General features: G+C 37.6%; 2 protein-coding genes and 1 long non-coding RNA gene across 6 annotated transcripts in view; 1 reads left to right on the top strand and 2 right to left on the bottom strand.

Moving 5' to 3' along the window:
* Positions 1-17908, bottom strand: part of cdc5l (CDC5 cell division cycle 5-like (S. pombe)) — a 453211-nt gene that overhangs the window by 4859 nt on the left and 430444 nt on the right. The window lies entirely within an intron of this gene.
* Positions 1-17908, bottom strand: part of runx2a (RUNX family transcription factor 2a) — a 169350-nt gene that overhangs the window by 16693 nt on the left and 134749 nt on the right. For all 3 annotated transcript variants that reach the window (XM_068214370.2, XM_068214369.2, NM_212858.2), the window contains 1 exon segment: positions 16915-17076. In XM_068214370.2, the coding sequence (XP_068070471.1) occupies positions 16915-17076 (162 nt within the window).
* The window catches only part of LOC141378507 (uncharacterized), a 122881-nt gene that overhangs the window by 61602 nt on the left and 43371 nt on the right, over positions 1-17908 (top strand). For both annotated transcript variants that reach the window (XR_012393210.1, XR_012393209.1), the window contains exon 3: positions 16905-17122. This is a non-coding gene — a long non-coding RNA (uncharacterized lncRNA). The remainder of the gene's footprint in view (positions 1-16904; positions 17123-17908) is intronic.

The following is a 17908-nucleotide window of genomic DNA, read 5'->3' as shown; positions in this document are numbered from 1 at the left end:
CATTGCATTGTTTTATTGCCCCCTATTTGTTGCTCATAACTTTTTTTTCCAAGATTTACTTTTAACAAACTTTTTCCATTTCCCTTTCTCCCCATTTACATCCAAACCAAAATATCTTTCTTGTGGTTTCCTCATTACTCTCCTTACAGTTTTCTCTATCTTTTACCATATCATACAGCTTTTTTTACAGCTTTCCCTTTTTTATTCTTACCTCAAATTTTTACTTCAAACAAATATAGTTTAATTTTCAGTTTATTCATTTACTTAACTCATTTAGTTTTCTTCTGATATTTTTCCTTCCCATTTTACTGTTCTTTACTGCACATTTCCCCTTTCCTTTGTATTTCCCCTTTTTCTTATCCATGACTCTTTCCTTTTTTTTTTTTACAATCTACTTATTTTTACTATTTTTTAACGTTTTCTTTCCCTGTTGAATTGTTTATTTAATTTTAATTTTTTTTGCTTTTACATCAGTCAAACATAAACACATTCAACTTCTATTTCTTCATCATTCGTAGTTCAGTTTCTTCTTTTGCCCCTTTACTTCAAAATCAAAATACTTGTCTTCTGGTTTCCTCATTTCTTATCTTACTATTTCCTGCTTTTCCTTTTCTAGTTCCACTTTTTCCCCCTCATCTCTAATTTATTTTCATTTCAAACAAACAAATTTTCTATTTCAATTTCCAGTTTGCTCATCTGTTTGCTTAGCTAATTTCCTGTTAATTCCATGTAATGCTTTTCTTCCAATGTTTATTTCTTCTCATTGTACTGTTTCTTACATTTCCCCATTTCCTTTGCATTTACCCTAATTCTTACCCATCACTTTCTGTTTTGCAAAAGTTGTTTTTTTTTCACCTGTATTTTTATTTATTCAATTTAATTTACTTTTACTTCAGTCAAACACTTTCAATTTCCATTTCTCCATCTGTCACAGTTCAGTTTTTACTTCTTTCCCACTTTACATCAAAATCAAAATACTTGTCTTGTGGTTTCCTCATTCTTCATCTTACTATTTCCTCTTTATTTTGCATTACTTCCTGCTTTTCCTTTATATTTCTTCCTATTTCTTTAATTTTTACTTCAAACCTAGTTTACTTATTAGATTATCCATGTGCTTAACTCATTTCCTTTACTTTCTGATATTTTTTCTTTCCGTTGTACTGTTCCTTACTATAAATTTCACCATTCCCTTTAGTAGTTCCAACATTTCCTCCTTTCTTTGTCATTTCCTCCAGCTTTTCCTTTCCGTTTCCACCTTTTTCTCCCCCATCTCTAATTTTCTCTTCAAACAAACCAAAACTTTGCCCATGTCCGTTTTTCGTTTTTTTTTGACTCAACATCTGATCACATCTCACCCCTTTTTAAAAGTAAAGCGCTTCTTTATGACAGTAAATCCATCGGCTTCTTTCCCGACAGCGTGTCTGCCGGTTTAGGAGCGGTCGCGTGTCGTCTATGAGCGTCGCTTTTATGACTGACAGCTTGGCAAACTTTACAGAACATGTGTGGCCAATTATGAGCAGATTGTCTCTCCACATTATCAACTCTTGACATTTCAAACCAAACAAAAAAAAAAAGACTCTTCAGGGAGACAGCGCAGAAGAGAGGAGACCCAAGTCACATTTCCAAAACAATGACAGAAATTCACATATGCAACCTTCAATCTCCATTAAACATCCCTCTTCGCTGCAGACATGAACAAGAATGAATCCATTATGCTATCGGATCTTGCCAGACCCCCTTTTTTGGCATGGTGTGGTCTAGTAGTTGAACCTCAAGGCTCATAACTAGACTCTGCTGAGCTATGTCTAGTGTGATCTTGTGCCCTTTGACATTCGGGGTCACTTGAATAATGACTGCCTGCTTACTTTGAAAAGATACACTCACTGGCCACTTTATTAGGTACACCTTAATAGTGCCGGGTTGGACCCCCTTTTGCCTTCAGAACTGCCTTAATCCTTTGTGGCAGAGATTCAACAAGGTACTCGAAATATTCCTCAGAGATTTTGCTCTATATTGACATTATAGCATCATGCAGTTGCTGCAGATTTATCGGCTGCACATCCATAATGTGAATCTCCAGTTCCACCACATCGCAAAGCTCTTTTGGATTGATTTTTTCTGACTGTGGAGACCATTTGAGTACAGTGAACTCATTGTCATGTGCAAGAAACCAGCCTGAGATGATTCACGCTTTAAGGTGTGTTATCCTGCTGGAAGTAGCCAACAGAAAATGGGTACGCTGTGGTCATAAAGGGATGGACATGGTCAGCAACAATTCTCAGGTAGGCTGTGGTGTTCACATGATGCTTAATTACTAATGGGCCCAAAGTGTACCAAGAAAATATCCCCCAAATATAATCTTCTATTGTCCAATTTTGGTGAGCCTCAATTTCCTGTTTACAGGAATGGTACCCGGTGTGGTCTTCGGCTGCTGTAGCACATCTGCCTCAAGGTTGGACATGTTGTGTGTTCAGAGATGTGCTTATTTGAGTTACTGTTGCCTTTCTATCCGCTGGAACCAGTCTGGCCATTCTCCTCTAACCTCTGGCATCAACAAGGCATCTGCACCCATAGAACTGCTATATTGAGCAATATGAAGGCTACTAATAAGAATGTATTGCTACGTTTTGTATGTACAGTTGAATCCGAATTATTATTAGCCCCCCTTGTATGTTTTTCCCCATATTCTGTTTAATGGTGTGAATAGTTTTTCAACACATTTCTAAACATAATAGTTTTAATAACTCATTTGTGATTTGTGATTGTGACTGATTTATTTTATCTTAGGCATGATGACAGCACATAATATTTGACCAGATATTTTTCAAGATAGTATTCAGCTTAAAACGACATTTAAAGGCTTAACTAGGTTAAATAGGCATGTTATGATAATTAGGCAAGTTATTATATAACAGTGGTATGTTCTGTAGACGGTCAAAAACAATTGCTTAGGAGAGCTAATAATATTAACCATAAAATGGTATTTAAAAATTTAAAACTGCTTTTCTTCTAGCCGAAATAAAACAAATAAAACTTTCTCTAGAAGAAAAAAATATTAGATTTATATATAATGTAATATATATATAGGAAATACTGTGAAAAATTCCTTGCATTGTTAAACATCATTTGGGAAATATAACACTTAAAAAAATAACTTTAAAAAAATAAAATAACACTTGACAAATAATGCACATTAGGGATGGGGAGTCGACTCCAAAAGAGACGATTCGTCAACTCTCAATGGACCTAGTACCGGAATCAACTCCCAGAGGTTAAGGTAAATTCCATAATAAATACTAGTGTTTTTGATGTGTTGGGTATACTGCCTATGTTTTAGTCTAGTATTATTTACAACTCCTTGTTAATGAATGTACCAGCTTACTTTAGTATTAAGAATTGTGAACTGATAAAATGAAATACAAGGTGTAGTTTTACTACAGTAAAGTGTGGTGAATTGTAGAATAATATACCCTAAATTGTAAAAAAAAACTACAGCATTGGGTCATTTGTTTATATTACAGTGGTTGTGTTACCTTAGCAAATATAGTGAAAGTGAACAGCTTTTCCTCAAAATTCCCTACAAAATCTCATCATTAATGTGGAAGACAGCAGAGACTAGTTCACTTTATTTCAGCTACCATGATAAAATGGGGTTGATAGTGACATTTATTTGAAGAGTGAGTTTATTTTGTCAGTGAAATACGCCATATTAAAAAGGTCTAAAAATGTCTTAAATTTTACCTGGTGAAACCCTGGTTAAACAAAATATGGAAAATCATAAAACAATTGAGGGTGAGTCCTGTAAATAGTGTGTAAATGTTCATTTTTGGGAAAACGATCACTTTAAAAAGTTTTCCTCCAGCGTTCTTTGATAATTTATCTCTCTCTCTGTAATATTATGCACGCCTTCATCTGAGTCTTTATCATTCAGCAGGTCTGTGACTGAAAGGTGTAATGTGAGCCTGTGGTTCAGAAGAATAGCAGCTGCAAAAAGTGCGATGCGTTCGGCCCGGGAAGAATAGGGGGCTTTAGGACCAAGAGGTGCGTGTGTCTCTTTGAGGAAAGAACAAAGGCTGACATCTCCAAGATGAAAGGCGGGTGAAATCTAAACTAATCAAACCCAACGAGGCAGCTGGCCGAGGTTCAAAAAGCAGCCACACCAAGAAGTCATTTAAACTTTCACATTCGCTCCAGGCTCAAAGAAAACAGTTAGGGTGGGGAGCCAAGAGAAAGAGAGGGGGAAAAAAACAGAGTTCAAAAACCAACCTGGCGGAGAGTCAAACAGGTGTATTAAAGAAAACGTCCACGCTGTGTGTTTGTTTCTGAACGGACCCCAAAGGGCGGGTGGGCCACAGTCTGCTGCCTGTTCATTAATAAAGAGCTCGTACAAACATCTGGACTAAAAATACTTTAGGAAAGCAAAACTATTCTGAAAAGGATTCCTATGAAATTAGTGTAAAGAAACTTTTGCAATATTTAGAATACAGTTACTTACTTACTTTCTGGGCTGTTTTTTATCCAAGGTGATATTTAGCCGCACCATGTTGGTGTTTTGTAACATCTAATTTTTTCGAGGTGGGTCGTTAGCAGAATGCTTAACTCCCAACAGGCCTGGATTCGCCAATTGGGAGGACCGGGACAGTTCCTGGTAGGCCGGTCCGTTTTTTGGCTGCGAGGGCTGGTGTTTCTAGCTGCCTGCACTCTCAGCAGTCGCACTTTTTTTTCATTTATTTATTTATTTGACCATAGCCTCACTCTTTTTATTTGTTGTTTTGCCGCAGCTCCTCTCTTCTTAATTATTGTCTCGCAGCCCCATGAGCAAAATGCAGGCTGCAGGGCAATGATGATGTGAGTATCATTCCAGCCACAAAAGTATGACAGTGCCTTTGTGGTCTAGTGGTCAGCATGTTGAACTACGATGTCTTCGATCCGTGTTCAATCCTCACCTGAGTAATTTTTTTTTTCTTTTTTCATTTTTATTGTTAAGACATATAAAACTGTAAGGTTGTTGAACATTAGGGCCCAGTTTCACAAACATGACTTAGATTAAGCCAGGACTAGGCCTTAGTTAAATAAGGTTATTTAAGACTCATTTATAAAAATGGCCTTAGAAAAATATTACTGGTAGGCACCTGGAGACAAAAAAATGGCACTGACATATTTTAAGACATCTCACCGCAAGTTATTTTTAAGTTGAGACAGCTCAAACATGCAATTTAATCCTGACTAGCCTTAAACCTTGTTTGTGAAACCGGGGGTAGACGTTCTGAAGCAGCTGTTTTCTTGGAAAAGATGTGATAGTGTAATTAGAAACTGATTTGGAAATGACCTTATTTTATCGTGAATTCAGGTGGGCCGGTCTAATGCTTGAAACTCCAGGGCTGAAAAGGAGTCCCACTCCGGCCCTGACTCCCAACCTGGAGGACCAGGACATACACATACACATATACTCTAGACAATTTGGCTTACCCAATTCACCTAAAGCACATGTGTTTGGACTGTGGGGGAAACCAGAGTACTCGGAAGAAACCCATGCCAACACGGGGAGAACATGCAGAGAGATAAAATTTTGAAGTATTTCCTAAAATATTTTATCTTGTGTAGAAAATTTTTTTAGCTGGAAAAACTTTTTTTCTTTTACAACTCTTTTTATTCAATATTATTAATCCCCTTAAGAAATGTTTTTCTTGACCGGCTACAGAACAAACCACTGTTGTTCAATGACTTGCCTAGTTAACTTAATTAAGCCTTTAAATAACACTTTAAGCTGAATACTGCTGTAGTGTCTTGCAAAATAACTAGTAAAATATAACGTTCTGTCATCATCGCAAAGACAGAAGAAAAATTAATTATGTTTAGAAATAAAAAAAATTGGGGGCTCAGTGGTTAGTACTGTGGCCTCACAGAAAGAAGGTTGCTAGTTCAAGTCCCGGCTGGACCAGTTGACGTTTCTGTGTGGTTGCATGTTCACCCTGTGTTGGTGTGGGTTTCCTCCGGGTGCTCCGGTTTCTCTCACAGTCCAAACACATGTGCTAGAGGTGAACTGGATAAGCTAAATCAGACCTCCTAGTTTTTAACGATTTTGTAATTATTTATTTGTGATGTTTTGCAATAAAAATTACCAATTTTGTGGTGGTAATTTTCAGAAATTTGCAGACAATTTTACAGAAAAAAAAAAAAAAAAAAAATATATATATATATATATATATATATATATATATATATATATGACAATGACACAAATCATAAAAATAAAGCTTCTTTATATTGGTCTCTTGTCAATGTTTTCCTATGTAGTAATGGTTTTTGAATGCAAGTTTTTTCGTATGTCTTGCAAATCGTTTTTTAAAATGCAGGTAAAAGTCTCCTGTATAATTGGTTGTAAGAGTAGAGATGAAGGTAAGACTTGTTATTTTTAATCTTTGAGTAATTGTTAAATGTAGAAAACTTTTAATGTCAACTGTTAGAATTTTTTGTATTGATGTACACCTGATTAGTGATGGTGGTTGATGCACTTTATCTCTGTGGAGTGAGGTCGGAAATGGGAAGAATGTTTATTGTCATTGCTGTGAAGATTATAAGTTATTGTGTGATTAATTGATAATGAAATGAGAGTGACCGTTTAACTAATTGCACATTGTGATTGACTATGGAATAAAAGGGTGGAGTTGGAGAATGTGTCACACACTGAGGAAGGCTTTGTGCCGAAACGTCTGTTTGTCTGTTATCACCCGTAAAATGTAAGAAAAAGTAAGAATAAAAACAGTATGAAGCAATTGAGTGCGAATCATTACCTTCTTTTGAATAATAGTAACGATCAGATTAACGCACCAAACCAAAGAAGTAACTAAAAAAAACGCAAGCGCGCAGGACAAACTTCAGTAACTCTTGTCAAGACAAGATCTAAAATGGTAGAGCCATTTAAGCCAAAGCCAAATTAAGCCAAAGGAAGGTTGTATAACTCTTATTTTTATCCCCGATCGTACTTTCTCTCCCAAATTTAACTCCCCGGAGCATCTGAAAACAGATACCTCACTGAGGACATGCGTTAGGGCTTCCCCTTCCGTATTACACCTTAAACATGGATTGCCGTAAAACTCAGAAGCGTTTTCTCTCGTTAACAGGAAAAGTGTTAAACGGAAACATTTTATCGATTGGACGCACACTATAATACCAGCCAGTGGTGGAAAGAGTAATGAAAAATCCTACTTAAGTAAAAGTACCATTACTTGCCTAAAAATGTAGTGTAAGTAGCGTAAAAGTATCTGCTGTAAATATTACTCAAAGTAAGAGTAAAAAGTATCCCTTTTAATAGTACTCAAAAGTAGTGAGTAGTGAGTATTACATTGTTAAAAGCCATATATTTACATATTATTTGTGCATGTGTGTGTAATTGTGACATTCTGTATCTAGTTAGCGCCAATCAGGCACACAATGTGATAAGATGTTAATAGGTTAGATTTAGGTTGTGATGCCAGGTGACCAAAATTCAATGACTAGTCAGTCTAAAGACGATGTTATTTTGATGTCCAGTAAATAAGTCAAATGACGTTTATATTTAATTGATTTTAGGTTGTTATAAAGTGACCAAAATCCAACATCAAGCCAACATCTCAAACCAACATCACAATAATGTCAAATACTGACATATATTCATGCAACCAAAATCCAACGTCTGATAGTGATCATAGGTAACATCCACACAACGTCAAGCTGTAACATCATTAGACGTTGATATTTGGTTGGTTTAAGTTGGACATTCGACATTGCTGTTGAATTCTGACCTCAACCTGATTTTCATTTCCATACAAATTGTAACGTCCCCATGACATTAGGATACAATGTCAATCTGACGTCATGTTGTCATCTTGTGCCTGCTGGGTGTTTAAGGCCATTTCGGTCATCCTACAGTAAACATCCATCATCTTCTCATCAGTGAAATGCATCTAAACAGTCTCTGGGTCAATGCATGTAAAGATTTTGGACATCTTCTTAGACATTTTTAATGCTTCCAAACAGTTTGCTGTAATTATAATACACACATGTCTTGAGGTAGTTCCCTATAATGAGATTTACTAACAGTATGTGTGATTTGATTGGACAGGAATCACAGTACTGATTTTTGTAATCCCCATAGACAAGAAAAAATCAAGTAGTGACTGCAGGTTGAAGGAAAGTAGTGGAGTAAATGTGCCAATACTGCACTAAAAATGTACTCAAGCAAAAGTAAAAGTACACATTTTTAAATGCTTAGTAAATTACAATTTCTGAAAAAAACTACTCAATAACAGTAATTTGAGTATTTGTAATTAGTTACGTTACACTGCTGATACCAGCCATACATGTAAACCTCAAATAACGCCTTCAACTCGATCATGCCCAGGGGCCGTCATTCCTAAAACAATCTCCCTCATTATAAGCTGCTTGCTTTTCTGTCATTTGTTAGATGTTTGCTCCAACTTTTTTTGCAGTCTAAAGCATGGCAAATTCACAAAACGCCCAACTCGCCCAGCAGGATGTCTAATCCTGTCACGTTAGCGGGATCAAAACAGGAACAAAAACGGTAACAAAAGGGTGTGGATCCAAGTGCAGATTTAATATTAACTTAGTGCGGTAACAGTGAACAAAAATCCAAAGTACAAAGTAGCAAAAATGGCAAACAAACAAACAAAACCAGAAACTAAGACAGATTAACTCGAACTAGACTTTAACAAGATACAAGAGCAAGATCATGAACAACATACCAAAGGCGACAAGAAAGACAACGACGCGATGACAAACAGTGGTGGGATGATAGAATATATAGTCCAGGAAATCATTGGTAAACAGACACAGCTGTGATTGCAAATCAGTGTACGTGGACCGGGTGTAATGCGCGTGGTATGTATGGACTTGTAGTTCTTGGGCGCTGTAATTCAGTCTCAGAGTCTGCTGAACTACAGCGTTCTCAGGTGGTCACTGACAGTCAGGACAAATGCCTTCTTTACATTGACTTCACATGTAAATTAATTACGCTTCATCCGCGTCTGCTTTCTGCACAGGCTGCAAAACATTCCTCCTTCCCATCCCCCCTACATGTAATGTAATGATTGTGAGGGCGCAGGTGAGACGTTATTTTTCGAACGACACTCAAATACATCACATGCGCTGCATATGCAACATCTATAACTCACGTAAAACAATTAAATGCAAACTGAAATAAACATCATTTGATGATATGATTTGGAATTGGATGTTTTATAAAATAAAATAAAAAAATTGTGATTATTTTGCAAATCATCTGTCATACATCACTGTTCTGGCTGCGGTGTGTCACGGTAAACATGATGTGTTGCCACAGAAACATTAAGGGTGAATGTTCCAAAAAAAAAACTGACTCCCGAGCCAGAGAGAACCTTTTAAACTCAGCAGTGAAAGAGTTAATAGCAGCAGTAAATCAGCGGTAGTAGAGTTACTTTGCATTGCAAGGCTAAAGACACATTTTTATTCACTGGCCTTTTTTGGATCCATCTTTTTTCCATCTGTAGTCACGTGTAGCTGACTGTTCTTTCTTAGTCATTTTGTCTCTTTTCCGGTTTAAATATCTAAAAAATCTTCCATCAAGACCAGACAAGAAAAATGGCATGGGAAAATTAAGTGATGCTGAAAACTTGTGTGTGATTATATCTTATTAAGATCATTTTTTTAACCCATTGGCGAATAAATTTGCTTGTTTTAAGCCAGGGGTCACCAATCTCGGTCCTGGAGGGCCGGTGTCCCTGCAGGGTTTTGCTCCAACTTGCTTCAACACACCTGCCTGGGTGTTTCTAGTATACCTAGTAAGACCTTGATCAGCTTGTTCAGGTGTGTTTGATTAGGGTTAGAGCTAAAATCTGCAGGACACCGGCCCTCCAGGAACAAGTTTGGTGACCACTGTTTTTAGCTAATAATCACTTAATTTTGAGGTTAAGTAATTTATTAAGCGATTCCATGTGTCTAGTATGTATCTTCATTTAAAAACATTTAGATATTAGGATTGAAAACAGGACAAAACTAGTTAGTTTTTTATTTTATTATTATTATTATTATTGTTATAACAGCTCAGGGATGAGCTTTTTCGAATAAAGGGTTGTAAATGAATGCTTTTTTTAAATGGATTAATCGAAAAAATAATCGACAGATTAATCGATTATTAAATAATCGTTAGTTGCAGCCCTACTTCTAAATAGGCCGTAGTTTATGTATGTGTGTAAATTTGAGAGTGTATAGGTGTTTCCTAGTATACTGGCATCCGCTGAGTAAAATATATTCTGGAATAGTGGGCATTTTATTCTGCTGTGGCGACCTCTGATAAATCAGAGACTAAGCCCAAGGAAAATTAATGAATAACAAAAAAAGAAAACATAAGTAGAGTATTAAAATAATAGTGATCAGTTACAGAAAACAGTGGTCACTCTTTCTTTCAAAAAATAAATAGATAAATAAACATCCCAAAGTCTATATGGACATTTTGCTCCAGCTCCCCTTTTACCTTCTGAAGTCTGTGAGTCAGAAAGTCTGTTTTATTGTTTCTTTTCAGGGCATTTCAAAAGAGAGCCGAGTTCAAAGCCTCCATTGGAGAGCAGATATTCTTTCAAATGTTCCCTATTTTTAAAGGTGCTATTGCTTTGGAAGACATTCGCCCACGGGCAACGTAACAAACGCTTACAAAGCAGAAAGTGAACTCTGGAAAAATGCTTTGATTCGACTTCAGTAAATGAGTGTTTGGACAAATGTTCACGGCTAACACGATCAGCTATGAAAGTAAATACAGACGTTTCTGAACCCAGAGCTTGGCTGAGAAAGACATACAAGCCAGAGGAGAAGCTCATTTCTCTTTTATAAGTCATGAGTTGCTCTTTTAAAGCTCAGTTATGATTCATGAAGAGTCAACAAGTGGAAAAAGACAATTCACTTCCGTAATCTGACAGCTGTATATGGGTGAAACAGGATATTCATTGAAAGTGGGGTGGGGATTTATTTTACACTTCTGTAAATGACTTGCTAGTAAATATGAGTACTATTTTCTCTTTCATGCCTATGCTGTTTTTTTTAAGTACCAGATTAAGCATGCCTTCATTGAATTCTCTACCTAACTGCCTAATCCAAGGCAGATCTACTCCAAATACTAACCCTATCACACAATAATCCACTTTATAATGGCAATTGAGTTGACACATAACTTGACCACGTGCTTTGAATGTTATTACTTAAGGTCAGAAGGCTGTTATCATCCATCCACATGGTTAATCAGCTATACAAGACTCCAGATCCAGATCTGTTTTATATTACTGTGATGGTTGGGTTTGGGGTTGGGGTAATGAAATACAATTAATGGGAAATTTAATAAATAATGTAAAAAATTCTTGTTAACTTCCAGAAGGGCCATACTGGCCCATATCTATCAGCTGATAACCACTGATAACAACCATTCAATCAAGTAATAACATTTTTGGCAGAACACAGACTTCTATAGTGAACATCACCAAGCAAACAAAATCTGGGACAAATACTAAGTTTTTGTGTGCCAATGTGGGACATTATCAATACTCAAGTCCTCCTTTATTAAGTCCAAGTCAAGACCAGTCCTTAACCAATCGAGTCCGAGTCCAAAAGGGAACGTTTAAGTTCCAAAAAAGGGTACAAAAGTTGGACTCAAGTCTGAGTTCTTAACAGCCAAGTCAAGTCCGTCCAAGTCCAAAAAGTCATTAAATTGAAAATAATAATAATAATAGTAAATCAAAAAAATTTAGAATTAACAATCGTTTTTTTAAGTGATTTTATCCAAGTACTTTTGTATATTTAAGTAATTAAAAACTAAAATAAGCATTATTTTGTTAAAAAACAGGGCATAGTTAAGATATAGGGTTCAATTTTGACGCAAAGTGCAAGGCGCAAAAGCAAAAAGGGCATATCAGAATCCATTTTTGCTATTTTAATGACAAAAAAATCCACTTTGCACCATGGCGCATGGTCTAACAGGGTTGAGCTTATTCTCTTAATGAGTTACAGGAGTGTTTTGAGAATAAACCAATCAGAATCTCATATCCCATTGACTTTAAGAGTCAGTTGCGTCGCTCCATGGTGCATTTGCTATTAACATGGCGGACTTTGTTAGAAGAAAATCTGAACACTTCACTAGCGAGAAAACAGTTATAAACAGGGCATCTACAGCACAAGAATGAGAGAATGAGCCTCCTCATTCTTTACTTTCACTTTCATTCTCTTCCGTGGATAAGGAAACAGCTTAGACGGACCCCACTGAACACATTAATTAGGCTACATAATTCATTTCAGTTGTTAAGTGCAAAGATTTGTTTCAAAACTATTTCTAAATTCAGTTCTAGGTTCAGTTCCAGCAAAGAAATAAATGAACAATAATAACGAAGTGTGCTCAAAAACCCGAGTTATATCCAAATACACAAGCTGTGCCCCATATGGTCAAATGGGCAAATCTAAGCTTGTTTTTAACAAAACAATTAGCAATATGCATTTAATAAATACTACCACTACTAATAATAACATTATACAAAAGCAAATTGTCATGAATAAACTGAAAAAGCACCCCGAGATGAAGGCATGAAAGCAGTGTTTTTAATATTAATGTAGAAAATAATAATTTTGTAATATTTTATTCCTTTAATTATTTTTCATTGTATATCATAAAGATATTTGCGTATTGCTTTACATCCTGTGTGTAGTAAGCAATGTGTAAGCAAGGCGCACAACTAACGCGAGCTCTGCGCTGGACTTTAGACCTCCTCTAAGCTGGTCTATTGAGTAGTCTTTTTTAGTTCCTCAAAATAGCAACTAGAGATGCGCGGTTGGCGGTTATAGCCGCGGACTCCGCGGATAAACCGCGGATCGGGCGGATGACGTTACGAAAAAATAATATTTTAATTAAATTTGGGTGGGTGGCGGGCGGTTGTACTGTTTTTATATTCATAACTGGCGCACCAACGAAAAAGCCTAGGACTGACTTCACAGAATGGGAGGAGGAATCGGATACACTAATTCTGGATGAAGTACAGAAGTATTCCTCTACAAACTTCAGTATAGACGGATCAGCAGAGGAAAATCTACTTTCCTTTTGGGAGAAATAAGGCCAGGCATTCCCACTACAGCACCTTTCCAAGAGAATTCTATGCATTTCAGCAACAAGTGCTGCGAGCGAGCGCTCCTTCAGTGCAGCAGGGCGCATTATAGTGGCTATGCAGGCGATCCCGTCTGAATCCTGACACTGTAGATGCTATTTTATTCCTGCATTGTGCCAAGAAAAAAATCAAACTAGACCTAAGGTCAGGCATATTAAACCAATTAGCCTATGTTATTTAGGCTACACATATGTTCAGTATAAACTTTTGAGTTCGGTCAGCTGATAATTTTACGTTCATATTGGTTTAGCCTATTCTATTCTAGACATGTTGGCCTCGCTTTTACGTTCCGAGGCTAAGGTTATTTTGCCAGAATTTCTTTGTCGCAACTTTAATGGCATAGTATTTCGTTATGCTTCAAGTTTGAGGGAAATGGGGATAATCCTAAATCCATGGGTTATTGGGGCACTTGTCATACATGCACTTTAGCCTGGTCAGGTTCGCTCAAAGAGGGATGGCATATCTGTTTTTCTAATTTAATTTCTAATTGTGGGGGTGACTGAGCCTACAAGGCTTAGGCACGATATGACGTTTTTATTAAAAAATTTTCATCTGTTTGCCAAAGCATGCGACTATAGCCTATGCTTACATTAAGATATTTATGTTAATATTTTTTTTACTGCCTGTTGTTTCTTTTGGCATATAAAATAGGTATTGTCTGATAGAGATATCAATAAAGGTTCATCTGTGTCGCAGAACTGTGTTGTTTCCGATTTCTACAAGCTCAATAACATCCACAGCAAAAAATAAAAAATAGTCGAAAAACTGTGCCCATTAATTAGATGTGCAAGGCAAGCAGGTACGTTTTTGGGGTTGCTATGGACAACTACAAATGTAAACATTATTAGGCTATAATGTAAATGACTTATTATTCTGTCTATTTACTAAAAAATAAAGTGAAATAGGCATTTAGTAGTAGGCTAAATAGCAGCATGTTGAAATGATGTGTCAATGCGTTTTCTATTAGGCTACAATAAAAAAAAAAAGTTGTATAGTACAGTGCGTTTAATTTAGGCTATTTATTTACTTTTGTCCCTGTGCGCCGATTGGAGACAGAGTTCACTGCTGATATTCTGAGAGCTCGGGTGCTTCTCATTTCTTATTTGTGCATCCTCGTTTCCTTTCCTTGCTTTCTTTCCTCGTGTTTCCACCCCACCGGGATAACGTTACGAGGGAAGGATGCAAAGACTCAAGGACCGAGGAATCGAATCAAGTGAAAAGACACGTCCTCGTATCTTTAGCATCACTTCAAAGCGTCGTCAATTAATGACTTGCACGTTTGGATTAACTGCATGTCTACATTAAAGTCATTCTCTATTCTATAATGATCAATAAAGAAACATTCATTTAATAAAAAAAGGAATAAGCTATTCAAATAAAGAGCCCAATCAGCAGATGGCGGGCGGGTGCGGTTTTAAAAATTGGTCAAAAATGTTACTGCGGATGGATGGCGGACGGATGATGAATTTTGTCATGCGGTTGCGGATGAAATAATAGCCCATCCGCGCATCTCTAATAGCAACGCACCTGCAATGCGCCTGAACACACTGCCATTTTTAGACCAGAACGCAATTGAACAGCATGCTGCAAAACATCAAAACAACACTTGCGTCGAGCTGAAACTAGCAGACAACAATTGCATCACACCTTGCGCCTTATTGCGCCAGGTGTATGATAGCGCACATAGTTTGGCCCATAGGTCAGTACCAATTGATACTAAAATTGCAGTATCATGACAACACTAAGGATGTGCTCACACTAGGTACAGTTGCCTTGAACCTTGCCAAAGCACGCTTGTCCCCCCTACCCTCTCGCTTGACGGCCTGCAGGCACACTGCATTTTGCCTTCCGAACCAGAGCACGCTTGCATCAGCGATGATGTGACTGTTCAGTTTAACAGGAAGAGAATTGCACTCGCTCAGCACAGTGGACATTAGGGCTGCTCGATTATGGGAAAAATCATAATCACGATTATTTTGGTCATAATTGTAATCACGATTATTCAAAACGATTATCAGTTGAAGTCAAAATTATTCGTCCTCCTGTGAATTTATTTTTATATAAATATTTCCCAAATGATGTTTAACAGAGGTTTTTTTACAGTATTTCCTATAATATTTTTTTTCTTCTGGAGAAAGGCTTATTTATTTTATTTCAGCTAGAATAAAAGCAGGTTTGAATATTTTGAAACCTATTATAATAGCTCGATATTATTAGCCCCTTTAAGCAATTTATATGTTTGATTGTCTGCAGAAGAAACTACTGTTATACAATGACTTGTCTATTTACCCTAATTAAGCCTTTGAATGTCACTTTAAGCTGAGTATCTTGAAAAACATCTAGTAAAATATAATGTGCTGTCATCATAGCAAAGATTAAAGAAATCAGTTATTAGAAATGAATTATTAAATCTGTTATGTTTAAACTGTGCTTTAAGCATCTTCACTGTATTTTTGATTTTATTATTGATTAATAATAACAGTCGGCAGCAGCAGGAATATCGCACGCTGTCACTTTAAGAATTGTGCGGCTCTGATATGGTTTCTCTTTCTCGTGTCTTTTGATTCTCAACTTGTTTGTTTATTACACAGATGAGGGTTAATATGAATAATCACTAAACACTGCGCTCTGACACAAATGTGCATGTATTTGACCATTAAAGCGCTCACATTAAGATCGCTGTAGATGTGTGTGTGCTCTGTTGTCCGAGGCTAAGCGCGGCGCGCAAACACACACACGCTACCTGTCAGAGGCTAAGCACAGCGCGCACACACAACAGCAGGCCCGTGCAGAGACCGTCTAAAGGGCATGTGCAGGATAAATTTTTTGAAGGGGGGGGGGGTGAGGTTTGTTGTCGCGCGCCTACTGAAGGGCGGGACCGAGGGTGTGCCGCATCGCGGGGGCACTTTTGATCATTTTGGAAGGGCACTTTCTATCCAAGACTAAAAAGGGCATGTGCACTGCACAGGTTGAGCCCTATGTGTGCACGTGCCTGCACAACAGCAAGTGCTCTTTTGCGCTTTTAAAAAAATGAATGATGCGCATCCCGTGCTGCAAAAGTTTCATTACAGCACATGCTTTTAGTCACTTTCACGTGGAAGTGAGCTTTGCAGAGGCAGAGTTTTCACACATGTACAACTGGAAAGGGGGCAGTACGTGATGGAATAATCGTTTATCTCGATTAATGGCTTTTCATAATCGTTAAAAGCCGAAATCGAAATCGGATTTTCGATTAATTGCACAGCCCTAGTGGACATTGCTTTAGTTATATTGTTTTGTATTATTTTTAGTCATTTGGAATGCAGTGACACGCAGGGAAAAATTTAGCTGAACAGATCCATTACTTTTAATGCTCATAAACGATCATAAAAGTCCTCGTGCTGCAGGTATTGGGAGGTTTGCTGAAGGTGCAGCTGACGTGCAGCGAAGGGTTTGTGTTTTTAATAAACCACGACAGTTCATGTGCATTGAAAAGTAAGAATGATTAATAAATCCATATGAAACAGTATAAAAGTGACGTCATGTCTCCAGTTTCAGGCTCAGACGCACTTTGCACACTACAATTGAACCGGGCTCTGGCATTCCTCTTGCAACCGGGTCAGGACTGGCCAACTGAGTCAAGCCTGGGCCTGATTCAGAGCACTCACACCTGTTAAACAATTTGAGAAACGTACCCGGGCATGGTCCGGATAGCGTAGTGTGAGCGTACCCTAATTTGTGTGGTTTCTGCAGGTGTGAGTACCTGAGAGGCGTCGTGGCACGTCGCTGATGGTGGGCAGGCCGGTGGCACGGGTGGAGGACAGCGGGGTGGTGGAGTGGATGGAGGGAGACGTCATTTGGCTCAGGTATGGAGGATAGGGCTGCTCATAGGACCAGGGCGGAGAGGATTGAACCTGCCGAGGGTCTGAGAGGAACAGAAATGAGACGACATCAGTAAACTGTCCTTGGAGGTTTGTGTTTTTGCTCTCTTCTTTCAGTTTACAATGGTGAGCTCAGAAATCAAGTGTATCCCAGCACCACATAATAATAATGAGTCTCATGAAACCTGTCAAGAACATGAAGGGCTGTATTATACTGTAAAACACATATTGTACAAACAGTTCCATCACCCATCCATGCATCCATCCCTGTATTTCCCTTTCCATCCATCTATTCATCCATCCATCACTGTATTTGCCTTTCAGTCCATTCATCCATCCATTTATCCATAACTGATTTTGCCTTTCCATTCACTCGTCCATCCATTCGTCCATTATTCATTTATCCATCCATCCATCTATGCTAGTATTTCCCTTTTCATCCATCCATCTATTTAATCATCCATCCATCGCTGTGTTTGCTTTCCAATTATTCATCCATCCATCCATCCATCCATCCATTCAACAATCCATCCATCTTACTATCTATCCATCACTATATTTACCTTTCCATCCATCCATTCATCCATCCATCATTGTATTTGCCTTTCCATCCATCCACCTATCCATCCATCCATTCATCACTGTATTTTTCTTTCCATCCATCCATTCAACAATCCATCCATCTTACCATCTATCCATCACTGTATTTCCCTTTCCATCCATTCATCCATCCATCCATCCATCCATCCATCCTTCCATCCATCCATCCATCCATCCATCCTTCCATCCATCCATTCAACAATCTATCCATCTTACTATCTATCCATCACTATATTTACCTTTCCATCCATCCATTCATCCATCCATCATTGTATT

Source organism: Danio rerio, chromosome 17, assembly GCF_049306965.1.
Source record: "Danio rerio strain Tuebingen ecotype United States chromosome 17, GRCz12tu, whole genome shotgun sequence".
Lineage (NCBI taxonomy): Eukaryota > Metazoa > Chordata > Actinopteri > Cypriniformes > Danionidae > Danio > Danio rerio.
The sequence above is the reverse complement of the archived record's forward strand: the minus strand, read 5'-3'. Positions and strand labels throughout refer to the sequence as shown.